The sequence below is a fragment of the Talpa occidentalis genome, unplaced genomic scaffold, assembly GCF_014898055.3.
Source record: "Talpa occidentalis isolate TD23 unplaced genomic scaffold, MPIMG_talOcc4v2.1 talOcc4.9, whole genome shotgun sequence".
In the NCBI taxonomy this organism is placed as follows: domain Eukaryota; kingdom Metazoa; phylum Chordata; class Mammalia; order Eulipotyphla; family Talpidae; genus Talpa; species Talpa occidentalis.
This window is the reverse complement of record NW_023605305.1, coordinates 69,233,045-69,245,525: the sequence shown is the minus strand read 5'-3', so window position 1 is coordinate 69,245,525 and position 12,481 is coordinate 69,233,045. Positions and strand designations below refer to the sequence as shown.

Sequence of the window (12,481 nt, the reverse complement as noted above, 5' to 3'; positions counted from 1 at the left end):
GTATGGGGGTCCTGGGGTGCCCCGTCCCTGCCCTGTAACACTCTTAGCAGAATTATTCTGGGTACCGAAGCCCTAGATTGGAACCCCAGCCCTACCTAGGATGGCTGGGCCTCCCTCAGGTCAGCTGCGCCCTCCCTCATCTGTAAAATGGGGACAATGATGGAAGTGTATTTGAAGCCGCCTGGCCTACAGGAGGCGCTCAGGGAATGGGATAGGCTCCTCTCTTCCGCAGTGGGGTCAGCCTGGGGGCGCTGGAGGGCCCACCCCACCCCCCACCCCCCACCAGACAGCCCTCGGAGCCCGCCGTCCTGCCGCATCTCAGCTGACCCGGGCGGGGGCTGCAGCTGGGCCTGACAGCTCCGGAGCCCCGCAGGCCCGAACCGCCGCGCCTGGAGGTTGGGAGGCTGGACGTCCGCTTCCCGGGCGGCAGCCGAGCGCTCAGCCAGGAACTTGTTAACAGGCCCGGAACAAAGAGCCGCTAATCCGGCGGGCGGCCGCGGGCGGGCTGGCGGGCGGGCGGATCCCGCCCCCTTCGGCGCAGCAGCCCGAGTTTCCCGCGCGTTCAATGCCGGGCGCCGGGCAGGGGCGTCGGGGCAGCACGCGCGGCGCCCCCAGCCCCGCGCCAGGGCGCCCTCCCCCGGAACCCGGGCGGGCGGCGGGCGCAACTGCTAATTGCGAATCCCCGCCGCTCGGCTCCCATTGGCTCGGGCGCCTGCTGCCCCGCGGCCGCTCACGCGCTCCGTGGCGCGGCCGGAGGCCGCCGCCACCCCGGGCCCGCCTCCCCGAGCCACCGCTGCAGCGGAGTCCGGGGCTGCGCGGGGTGGGCGCGGTGGGTTGAGGATGTCGGCTCGGGTCACGACCCGGCTCAAAGGATTCACTCCCAGCTGCCAGGGCTTGGCACTCTTTTTGGGGGGGTGGTAGTCTTAAAAAGACTTAGGAAAAAACAGCAACTCCATCTAGTCTTCACCCCAGGAAGAGGGGTAGGGATCTAATTCGGCGTGTTGCCCTGCTGGGGGCTCTCTGCTGGACTTGCTGTGGTGGGGCCAGTGGAGCCCCCTCTTCCCTACCCCCCCCCCATTGGCTAGGGAGCGCTAGGGCATTGGTGGGTTACAGGGTCCACGGCCTTTCCCCAGGACGCCCTGAAACCAGTCTCCAGGGCTCTGTCAATCAATTTAGACTGACACCCCCTCCTCAAATCTCAGCCACATATTCGTCTGGAGCTCAAGGTGACCCTGAGCCTTCTAGACGACACAGTGCTAGCATTCAGGTGTGGGGCGGGGCCTGGCTCAGGGGGAGTCAGCCATTGGAGGGCTGGCCCTTCACTGGACTTAGGGACTTCAGCCTCCAAACCCCTTGGTTTAAATGGGTCCTAAAACTTACTCCTTTGCAGGCTATTCTGTGGATAGAAGCTACCCCTTGAATCTTTCCAGATTCTATGAGTTTCCCCAGCTCCCTTCTCAAACTGGGGCTCCACCCTTTCTGCTCCCACACCTGGAGGAGGGGAGACTTCTTTTTGCTCTGCTCCTGAGCATCCAGTGGCAGAGAAAAAGTCTCCCCTCTCCCCCCATGAAGTGTCCCCCAGGCCTCTGCCCTCCCACCTAGTTCCCCACCCCACTCTCCCCCTTCCCACAAGGAGGCACCAAGGACTCCCCCAAGGAGAGGAGGAACAGCACCCTCTGCCATATTCATTATAGTCAATTGCTAAGATTTACTGAGCACCTACTATGCGCCAGGATTGACAAGCATCATCCCACCTAATCTGCACAACTCCATTTTACAGACAAGGAAGTTGAAGACATTCAGGGAGTAGCTGGATCCAGGGCTAGGACTAAGGTGAGACCAGATGGTGCCAAGGGCAAAAAATTCCAAGAGGTACTCACTCTCGGGGCCTGACCTTGTACTTGTTCAACATAAATTTTGTGCCCTAGGCACCTCCCTAGCCCATGCCCTAATCCCAACCTAGAAAATCCAGAGCCTGTCAACTCAACCATTCCACCACCTTCTCTATGGACCTGGAGTACTGGCTCTGGGGTCAAAGGCTCCCTGTGGCATCTGACACAGTGCTTGGGAAGAGGGTGGAGCTCAGGCAATGATACTGTAACTTTCTTGGTGCCCTGGAAGATCTGTTTTTGCCATTGGGGGTGATGACCAGCTACAGCAGGACCCTGCTTCCTGACTTTGGTGCTGGGATTCCCAATTCCCATCTTTGCCTTAGAGCCGCCTGGATTTTCTAGGTTGGGATCAGGGCATGGATTAGGGAAGTGCGTAGGGCACAAAATTTATGTTGAACAAGTACAACCTGGGCAGCTGTTGCTGGGTGGTTGTTGGCTTTGGCAGGTGCTGGCAGGTGTGAGCAGTTCTTGGAGGAAACTGTGCTGAATGTATAGTCCCCCTTTCCCCCAGACTCTGAAGACAGCCTCCCTGGGCAGCAGCCTCTGTCCCAAAAGAGTTATCAAGTCTGTATACAAAGAAGCAAACAGCCAGAGAGGTTAAGTGATTTGTCCAAGACCACACAGTAATCAAAAGGCAAAATCAGGATGAAAAGTGAGTTTCAGCCAGGGCTCCTACCCTCCTTTGTTACCATGTTCTGGGTATCAGAGCTGATCATCAGCACACAGTTCCAGGCCAGGCTGGCTCAAATTATCATCTTCACAGAAGCCCCAAACAAAGCTCTTTGCACACTGGAGGAATCGGTGTCTGAATCAGGCCCAAGTCCCTGCAGGGGATGGTGTGTACAGATTGCAAGGGTCAGGGATAGGAGGACATCTTCTACCCAGAGCAATGATTCCTCCTTGGGGCTTTGCCTGGAGCTGGAGCAGCCAGAGGTGAAGACTGACTCTCCCATCTAGCTCACAGATGGTTTCTCTCTTACCTCTCAGCTTGGGCCCTTAAGACCCCAGTTTTACATCTTAAGAGCCCAGTTTTGTCCTAATATGTGCCCCTTCAAATGCCAGAGGAAATAGAGGAGGGAGATCCTCTCTCCATGTCACCGTAAACCTGTCCCTATAATCCCGGGAAGTAGATGTGACCCCATTCTATAGATGTGGAAATAGGCCAAGGAGTAAAAGTTACTTGTCCAGGGTCAAGTGGCTTGGACTCAATCCTAGTTCTGTTTGCCTCCAAAGCCCCTGCCTTTTTTATTCCATCTAACTGAAGATGAGGCCTACGCTCCCCAGAAGCAAGAGGATCCTTCACTGCCACTTTCATGCAGCAAACCAGCAGAGTGAAGGGGTGGCTGGTAGAATTGGTCACAGGAAGCTAAGTCTATCTGGGCAGAAAGGGTGGCCAGGGCCCAGGGGCTACAGTCTCTTGGGACTCAGCCTCAGGAACCAGGAGCCCCACGTAGGTGCTACATAGAGCAAGGAAGTGCTGGTGTGAAGGCCAGCCCAGAGTAAGGAGGGGCCTGAGTAAGGGGCCACCGGGACAGACTGTGAGGATGGAGATAGGCAGTGCCATAGCTTGGTGCCCTTCAGTCCCACATCCCAGGGTCCTGAGTCTGCAGGTTTGGGTCCCAGAAGACACATCTGGGATCATCTCTGCTTGGAGAGGTGGCAGTGGGCAGGGAGGGTCCTGCCCAGTAGACCTGGGTCTGGACAGAGCCGAGGATGTTGGGGTATAGGGTGGGGATCGTGGCAGGCAGGGCCAGGTTTTTCAAGGCAAGGGAGCTACAGTGTGGATGGCAGAGATTGTCTGGGGGTATAGATGCCCAACTGCCAGCAAGTCAGAGCCAGGAGGACATCCACCTTCATGAGGGATCAGCCAAGCGATGCATGCTGGCAGTATGGTGATAGGGGGGCTTCCCCCAGGGCCCCAGGTTTGGGGTTTGACTTTACCTGCAGATACTGGGGAGCCTCTGAAGGTTCTAGCCTGGTACAAGGGACAATAGTTTAAGTGGAGGAAGCACAGGAGGGGGAGCAGCACTGGTCTCGGTGAGAAAGGTGAAGGAGAAAGGGGCGACAACAAAGGAGAGGAATACAAGCAATGTCACAAGTAGGAATGAGCCGGAGGACTTGGCAATGGGTTAGACATGAAGCGTGAAGGAGAAAGGGGGGCTGAGATGCTAAGGTTTCCAGCCCTGGGGTTGGGAGTGAAGGGGTCTGCGGGTGGGCAGAGGACAGGGCTGGCCTGGAATGACAGGCCTAGCATGTAGGTATGTTCTAAGAAGGCAGCCAAGCCCAGTTCTGGGGTGTCTGTCTGGAGAAAGGGTCTCCCACCCCAAGTTTAGGGCAGGTTCTTGCCTTCCAGGTTGCATGGACTGAGCCTGTTGATCTGGGGCCCAGGGCAGCACCAGACAGGAAGAAGGGATATAAGACAGGAGGTGCCCAGGCCCCTGAGATACTGCCCAGGTCAGTATCTCTTCATTGGGGGTCAGGCACCAGGACCAATGTCAATCCCCTGGTTCCTGAGCGAGCCCCCCTCCCCCAACATGGGCAAGGGGGAGCAGGCTGAACCGTGAGAGGACCAGCCTTCTCCTAGCAGTACCTGTAGGGGGTGTCCCAAACCCAATTAAGACACCTTCCTCCCAAACAGCTGCTCCAGCTGGGGTGGGGGTGGACAGAGGGGTCCAGGACCAGTCCTGAGCAAGGCGTCACCAGGACAGAATGTTGAGGCAAGGACGGGCAATGCCACGGCTCGCTACCCCTCAGCCAGATCTTTCAGGAAAGCCAGCTCCCCATGGAACCCCTAGGAGGGCAGAGATCTGTGTGACCAGGAGACGGTCAGGTGTATGTGGCCAGAGGGCAGGGAGGCAGGTGCCAGCTGTGCGACTGGGTGTGAATGAGAAGATCCTTGAGACAGACAGGTCCCTGTGTGTGGGGACAGAGAGGGGTCCACCCTCATAAGGGCCCGCCTTTTGTGAGGTGGAGGTGTGTGATGTTAGGCGACAGAGGGTGGCGCTTGGCCAGGAGAGCAGGAGGCTGCGGACATGCTAGCCCCCGGCGCCCCCTGCCGCCCGCCTGGCCATCCCTCCCTCAGCCACTCACAGACACATTTTTCAGTGCCTGCTGTTGCTGAGGAGCTGATGGGCGGTGCAGGAAGAGTGGGGTCATCGCAGGGCCAGGCTGCCAGGGCACATGTGCCCTCAGCACGGGGCCCCAGATGAGATGGGCCCCCTATTCCCTCAGCAGCTCCTCCCACAGGCCTGACAGTTGATGCCCAGAGGCAGGTTCTGCTCCATGGTTGCCCTGTAGCACAGGAGCCCACCTGCCAGCTCCCTGGACAACCTTGAAGCAGGTCCCAACAGGTGGCCCACCAACCAAGGATGCTGCTCCCCCACTCTAGGGCCTCCCAAGGAATCGATGTGGCACTTCCCTAGGCTGCGGCACCCTGAATCACTAGCACAGTCCCCTTATTTACACATGCTCGCCTGGGCCGCTGCTCACAGCCATCACACACGTGCAGCGGGCCACACATACCCATGCTGCCCACACCGCCAGCCCCTGCCATCACCAGGGCACACATGCCACCCCACGGCCTTCACATGTGCTCACGTGGGCAACATGCAGATATGACCACACAGCCCTGTCACACACATCCAACTCAATCCACATTTTCTGGGCACCGACTCGGTATCTGGCAACACCTCCCCCATGTGTGCAGCATAGACACCTCCAGTTCACCATGGTCATTGGTGCAACCCACATCCCCCGAATGTTGCACACACACTCCTAAAATGCACATGTGTGCAATATGAACACATACCCAGCGGCAGCACAGCCCCTGAACCTGACCAGGATTAGGAAGGGAGACTATGGGGCAGGAAGGCATGGGGCAGTGGGGAGAGGGGGGACTGATGGAGAAGGAAGATAGAGTGGTGGGAAGGGAGGGGGTGGAGAAAGGACTGAGGGGATCAGGATGGGGAGAGCAGTCAGTCAGTGGTGGGTGCAAGACACTACGCAGACACCCTTTAAGGAAACAGCCATCAGCTCAATCATTGGGTTGGTCTCTGAAGTCTCACGCATTGATCTCCTATCAGTCTGGCTTCACATTGCAGGCACCCCAGCGCTCTGTTCTGACACTCCAGAGATTAAAAGTGGTCTGACCAGGCTGGAGGGCACCTCCCCCCACCCCCAGGTGCTCCATGCAGCAAGAATCAAGAATTGCTAGGGCAAGCCCCATACCTCCCATTGAACACACACAGATGACACCCCCCCACACACACACGTACACACAGAAGCTCAGCTCTGCTAAGTGCATGGGGGGGGGCGGGGGACGGGGGGCAGGGGGCGGGGAGGCAGAGATCAGGAGACCCCAACAGCTCAGCCTAGGTTGAAGCTCAGGGTGAGCAGACAAAGGATGCAGGGGAACCCCCCTCTTCCCAAGGAGGTAGGTTGAGGGTAGAGTTCCTGGGCAAGTTAGGGGTAGGCTAGGGTGGTCAAAGGGACGTGAAGAGAGGATGAGGTTGTGGAGTGAAAGGAGAAGGGGAATGGCAGTGGACCCACTGCAGACAACTCTGGTCCCAAGCACCAGGGAGGCGAGGAGCCCTAGCCCCAGCGGGGGCCATGGCGCGTTGACTATGATGGCTGCAAGGGCCAGAGGCCCTTGTATGTGCCTCCATGCCTGAGTGTGTGCGTGTGCGAGCGTGTGTGGCAGGGACAGAGGAGGACATTGTGTTCCGGACGTGGGCAGAGGCCAGGTGCCAAGCTGGGAGATGGTGAGTAGCTGTTTGGGGCAGATGCTACCGGCAAGAGGTATCTTAATACCCCTTTTCAATTTCCTGGGCACTGGGATGTGGTCAAAACCCTCCAATCTATGACCCTCAAAGTCAGGCTCTCCGGGGCATTGATCGAAACCCCGACCCTTCTCTGAGGCAGGGCAAACAGCAAACTTCCCCCGCCCGGAGGCGTGGGGCGTCTACACTCGCGAGCCCCGTGCGCTGACAGCTGCTCCTGGACTTGGCACAACCCAGGCTTCCGGAGAAGCGCGCAGGGAAGCAGTACAGCAGTGAGAGGCAGCCCCCACGTCCCGCCTCGCAAAGTTTGGCCTCGGGGGGCTCCCAGCCCGGTCCAGCAGCTCGGGTCGAGGACCCCCCAGTGCAGCGAGCGTTCGCGCGCACGGTCCCCCGCAACCCTCCCCAGAGCGCGCGCGTGACTCACCCAAGCCGCGGAGCCAGGCGGCGAAGACTATGCCCAGGAGCGCTGGCCACAGGCCGGGCCGGACGGCCATGGCCGCGGGCGGGCAGGCGGGCTCGCCGGCCGCGCGCGGGGCCCCGCGGGCGGGAGGGCGGCTTTCAGCGCCTCAGCCCAGAGCCCCTGCCCGGGGCGCCCCCGGGGCCCATGCCAGCGGACTGAGCTGCCTCTGGGTGGCTGGCTTCAGGGCGCACGCGGCGCGAGGCTCCCCTGGGCACCCGGAGAGCAGCAATGCAGCCGGGGCGGAGCGCAGCGCCAGCCGCGCCGCGCACCGAGCCAGCCGCCGCGCGGAGCCCGCAGCCGGGGAGCGGGCCGGCGGGCGCCGCAAAACCCGGACTGGAGTTGCGGAGCGGGGCGGCGGCAGGGCGGGGCGGGGGGAGAAAGGAGGGGCTGAGCCGCCCCACGCCGCACGCTCGGGCCACCCCCAGCTCCGGGGATCCCTCCTGGCGATGCCCGAGGCTCCCCCAGGGAAGGACAGGGGTATCGGGTGGGGAGGCCGTCCACCGCCCCGCGCGGCCTCCGGGGGCCGGGGCAGGAGCCTGAAACCCGGAGCGGATTAGGTCTCAGGATCCGGGCTCTCCCGGGCCCGCCAGCCGGCGCACAGGTGGCCCGGGAGGGGCCCGAGGCTGCGGCGACCCCGGCGCGGAGCCAGCCTGCGGAGATCCGTCTGGGGCAGGGGTGTCCGGGCAGGTTCCGCTGCAGTTCTCTCCCCCCACAGCACCCCACTCCCTTCCTCCCGGCTGCGCTCGGAGGCCGTCCCCGCGCCGCGGTACGCCGCTAGCCCGCGGCTGGAAGGGGGACTGCGGGAGAGCTTCCAGGCCCTGGCCGCGTGCGGAGATGCCGGGACCCCCAGTACCCGGCAGGCCAGACTTGGGGACAACCGCAGTCACAACCACGTAGCCCAGTGGATCCAGCGTGATCCAAGGTTTCCCTAACCTTAGGGCGCTGGCGCCTAAGGAAAACAACCCGAGGGCGCATCTGCTGGGCGCTAGGTGTTTGCGCCGGGAGAGCGCAGCGCGCGGGAGACGTGGGCGTGAAAGAAGGAGCTGGGCTTTGGCCGCTAGAGAGACCTCGGATAGGGTCTAGGCGCCTCCGCCTTCTACTTCTGTGACCTTGGGCAAGTCACGTTGCCTCCTGGATCCTCCCGCATTGACCGCTGCTGGAGTCTTCTGTTCCCCACCCCCATTCCCTAATCGGGTTAAAATAAACAGGGTTGTCTTGAAGGAGAAAATGACAAACGCGCGCGCGGGGAGAGGGTCCTACACTGGGTCTGGAGGGATGAGAAGGGTAACGGCGGGGTCGCAAACTAAAACGCCTACAGGGGACAGACGGTCGATAATACAAATTGGTGCTGCTCGCTGGGCAGGATAAGAATGGTCTTCGCTTGCACAAAGAGATATGAGCTCTCTTATATTTCTTGAAACACGAGGCCCTCTCTTGGTCTGTCTTTTGTTTTCCACTTTTGATAGAGAAGGGTGATGAGAAATGTTCTGCTTTCCTCTTAACTCTACATTAAAAAAAAAAAAGCATCTAGTGTTCAGAGACACATCCACAGAGCTGGATGGCAGAGCCAAGGAAGCAATGACTTCGCTGGGACTGACACAGAGTCCCAGCTAAAGGGGCAGCTGGCTCTTCTGCTCCAGGTGCCAGTTGGGAGGGGCACTATGGAATATCTTTTAAATTTTCAATAGAAGCCATTGAAATCTTTGGACCTAAAATTTTAACTAAAAAATAGGCAAAATTAACCTTATATGAGCCCAAATGAAGATGTTCACAAATACCCACCAGCTTCTGGGTTTTGAATTATGCTTCAGGGATTGTTTGTATGTACTCTGGGTCTGCTGGGGAAAGAGAGCAGAGAGCGCGTGTGTGTTGAGGAAGCAATGTGTAACAGGCTGTTCCCTTTGACACCACTCTCCACTTTGTTCCCAAAGAGGTGGTGGGAGAGATGAAATAGTAGTAAGACCTGCAGTTGGGGCCCATGGAGTGAGGTTGATGATGAGAGCTGGGGTGTGGATACTGGAGGGAAGTGGTTGAGGACAATGCTCCAAGGTTGGGGACTGGGGTTTAAAACGATATAATGGAGTGTGGTGTTTTCTGCGATGTCCTTGACTATATTTATAATTTGGTTTAATCTTCACATGCAGTTCTGTTAAATGAACATGACTTTCCCCATTCTACAGCTCAGGTAACTGAGGTTTGGAGAGGGGTATTGCCATATGTCAAGCTCCAGCCTTATTCAATGATTGCGAGAAAAGCTGAGATGGGTCCCTGGGAGGTTTGACTTCAATGTCCATGCTCCTTATATTTCCTCTTCATGCATTTTATGCTGTAGGATTAGAATTTGGAGATAAATTTGGAGTGTAGGAAAGGAAGGGTCTCTGTTCAATTTGTTTGCTCTATTCACTTCTCTAACCCTCTTTCTTGAGGTGGAACGGAATGGCCTGTGTAGCAGTCAGGATAGTATAGTTTATGATATGGTAACAATCAGTCCTCAATCAGTCCTCTCAGTGGCTAAAATCAACTAAGGCTTATTTCTCATTTGCCCATAATGGGTTGCTTGCTCCAGATCATCCTTACTCTAAGACACAGGCTCACAAAGCAGCTACTCTCTGGGATATTGTTGATCAGTGAGGTAGAGGAAAAAGGAACTCTAGGTACACCCATCAGCAATCAATGGCTAAGTCCAGAAGAAGTGAGGTTTGTCATTGTGATGCTTCCACTCAATTCATTGGCCAGAACTGATACAGCAACCCCCACCCTGCCCCAGAGGATCAGGCAGTGTAATTCTATCAGTTGTCTGCTACTCTTCTCTCTACACCCTGGCCATGGACTTAGAGCCCATAGGACTTTTTGTTTCTCAAGCACCCAAGCTCATCCCCATCTCTGTGCCTTCTTATTTTCATTTCTTCCAGAAACACTCTGTCCCCAGATCCTCACATGAATGTTTCCCTCAATCACTCAGTTCTTAGGAAGATATTTTTGCCTAAGAATCCAGAGTGGGGGCTGCCAAGAAGGGCTTGTTTCGTAGATGGCCAGATAGGAGCAGGGTTCCTGACATCTCCAACCTTCTTTGCCCTTAAGCCCCAGACTTGGAGGGGAGAGGCCTGACCTGGCCTACATGGTTGGTAACCTTCAACAAATTTCTGTAGTCTCCCTTGCAATATACCAGTAACAGAGTGTGGATCTCATCTCTAAGCACGTGCTAGCCAGGTATTTTTCTCTCTGGGGAGCAGGAATCTGCCCTTCTTTGGGTTCTTCATCTGGGGCTACATCGAGTATGTCCAATTCCTTTTTAGCTTCTATTATTTCAGAAGACTTGTTCTTTTACTTCAGGAGACAAAACCTTTGTCAATCCCTGAATCTTTTCCTTTCAGTCCAGACAGTTCTGCTTCTGTCACAGGCCTGTCCTTGCTACCTGTTTGGATGCTCTCCAGCGAGGCCACTCTTCTGAAGGCACCTCTTGAAGGGAATCCTGTCCTCATGGCACATCTCCTTCCTTCATGGCCCAATACACATGTAAGAGTCAAATCACCTGCTGGCCAGTGACATGGGCTGTTAGTGCCCACTGGATTGGGGAGTTCTTGGTAAGGCCATCACTGACTTGGAGGTGGGCCAGAGCTCCTGTGATATTGGTTCAAATACAAATCTCCAGGCCTTTCCTTATCCCTGTTCTGATTCCATATGTCTGGGGAGGTGTCTAGGAAACTGTGTTTTTACCAAGCCCTCTCCACTCCCTACCAACTATTTCTATTGGTCCCACACTTTGAGGAACTGTGCCTAGAGCTGTACCATAGGTACTGTCAACAACTGGGTGTTTCCTGTCTACTCTTAGATTGCTGGCTTTCTAAATTTAAATGCAGAGACTTCAATTCATCCCAATTCTATTCCATCATATTCCATCTAATCCCTCTTTCCCATATGGAGCCCTCTCAGGATGTGGAGGCTGTCAGGCAGAGTACTTGCTATTTTCTTCAGCTTCCTGTCATTCTCAAATGAGATCAGGAAGTCTTCTATACTTTCCTTCAACCAAGCTGCAGCTTCAACCACATCCTTACTAAACAGTTTGCTGAGGTCAGGGCCAGGAACAGAATCTAGTGACTCCCCACTGGAGACTGCACTAGGGCAATAAGTTAGCTTCTCTTTTGTCCACTGAGGAAGCCTCTGACCCATCCCTCAACTCACTGCTGTACCCACAAAATAAACAGAAAGATCTGCAGAGCTCCAGAGACTCATGAGCCTTCAGCATTGCCCAGATCTACAGGTCAATATCCCAATCAAAAAGGAAATGAACTCAGCAGTCAGGACTTGCTCTTGGGGAGCCTACACTGGCTCTTGATGTCCCTGCCTGATCCTAGCATTCATATATGCCCACTTCTCAGCATCCAGTTCCTGTTTTCTGGAAGCACATCTTCCCATCTTTCCTTACAGGGACCACCCCTGTAAGGGAGCTGCCCCACTCAAGATTCACTATTCCCTGAACCACAGTGATATGTTCAGGGATGTCACACACTGAGACTCATGTCTGGGGCTTTTGTCAGAACTAAGAAGAATTTGTTTTCTTGCTGGACTTGGGGCAAGAAAGATATGATACTGGAACTACCACCATGTGGGGAGAATATGCCAGGCACTGAGCCTGGGCAGAGAGGAGTGGAGCCTGAAGAAGAGAGAGCCTGGATCCAGCTCCTCCTGAAGCTACAAGATACATTCCTGGTTTTTCAGTTACCTATATTCCCTTTTTTGTTGTTTAAGCCCATTTGGGTTGCTGTCATTTGCATTTGAAAGAATGACACACAACCATACTTTATAAACATCTGTTCTAGATTGTTATCCAACATAGGGCAAGCGTTTATTAGATTGCAGTGCTCAGCGCTATGGGAAGCTGTAGCCTATGGGAGAAGACATAGGTGTCCTCTCAGTTGTAAGTAGGGTGGAGTGAGAATTGGGTCATGAGACAAGTGAGCAATGTGTGGAAATTGAGAGGGGAGAGAGTACTAGAAAACAAGCCTGATTAGAGGAACCCCAATAACATTTAGGCCAGTCCTTTCTGCACACAGAACTCCAAGACCCATCCATGCCCTGAATCTCTCTCTCTCTCTCTCTCTCTCTCTCTCTCTCTCTCTCTCTCTCTCTCTCTCTCTCACACACACACACACACACACATACACATCATGCCAACACCTACTCAGTCTCTGTTCCTAACACAAGTGCACTTCCTACACCCAACTCACACATGTGCTTGCTTGGCAACACAACCAATAAAAACAAATTCCCTGTATGTATCTACATACACATAAAAACACTTTGACATATCTCTGCTCCTTTTCTGCATAGAATATTCATGTGCCCACTTT

The 12,481-nt window shown here is 55.8% G+C and overlaps 1 protein-coding gene across 1 annotated transcript in view; it reads right to left on the bottom strand.

Moving 5' to 3' along the window:
* The window catches only part of UNC5A (unc-5 netrin receptor A), a 62,117-nt gene extending 54,953 nt beyond the window's left edge, over window positions 1–7,164 (bottom strand). Inside the window, exon 1 of the mRNA XM_037500768.2 lies at window positions 7,095–7,164. Coding sequence (XP_037356665.1) covers window positions 7,095–7,164 — 70 coding nt within the window. The remainder of the gene's footprint in view (window positions 1–7,094) is intronic.
* Window positions 7,165–12,481: the final 5,317 nt, after the last annotated feature.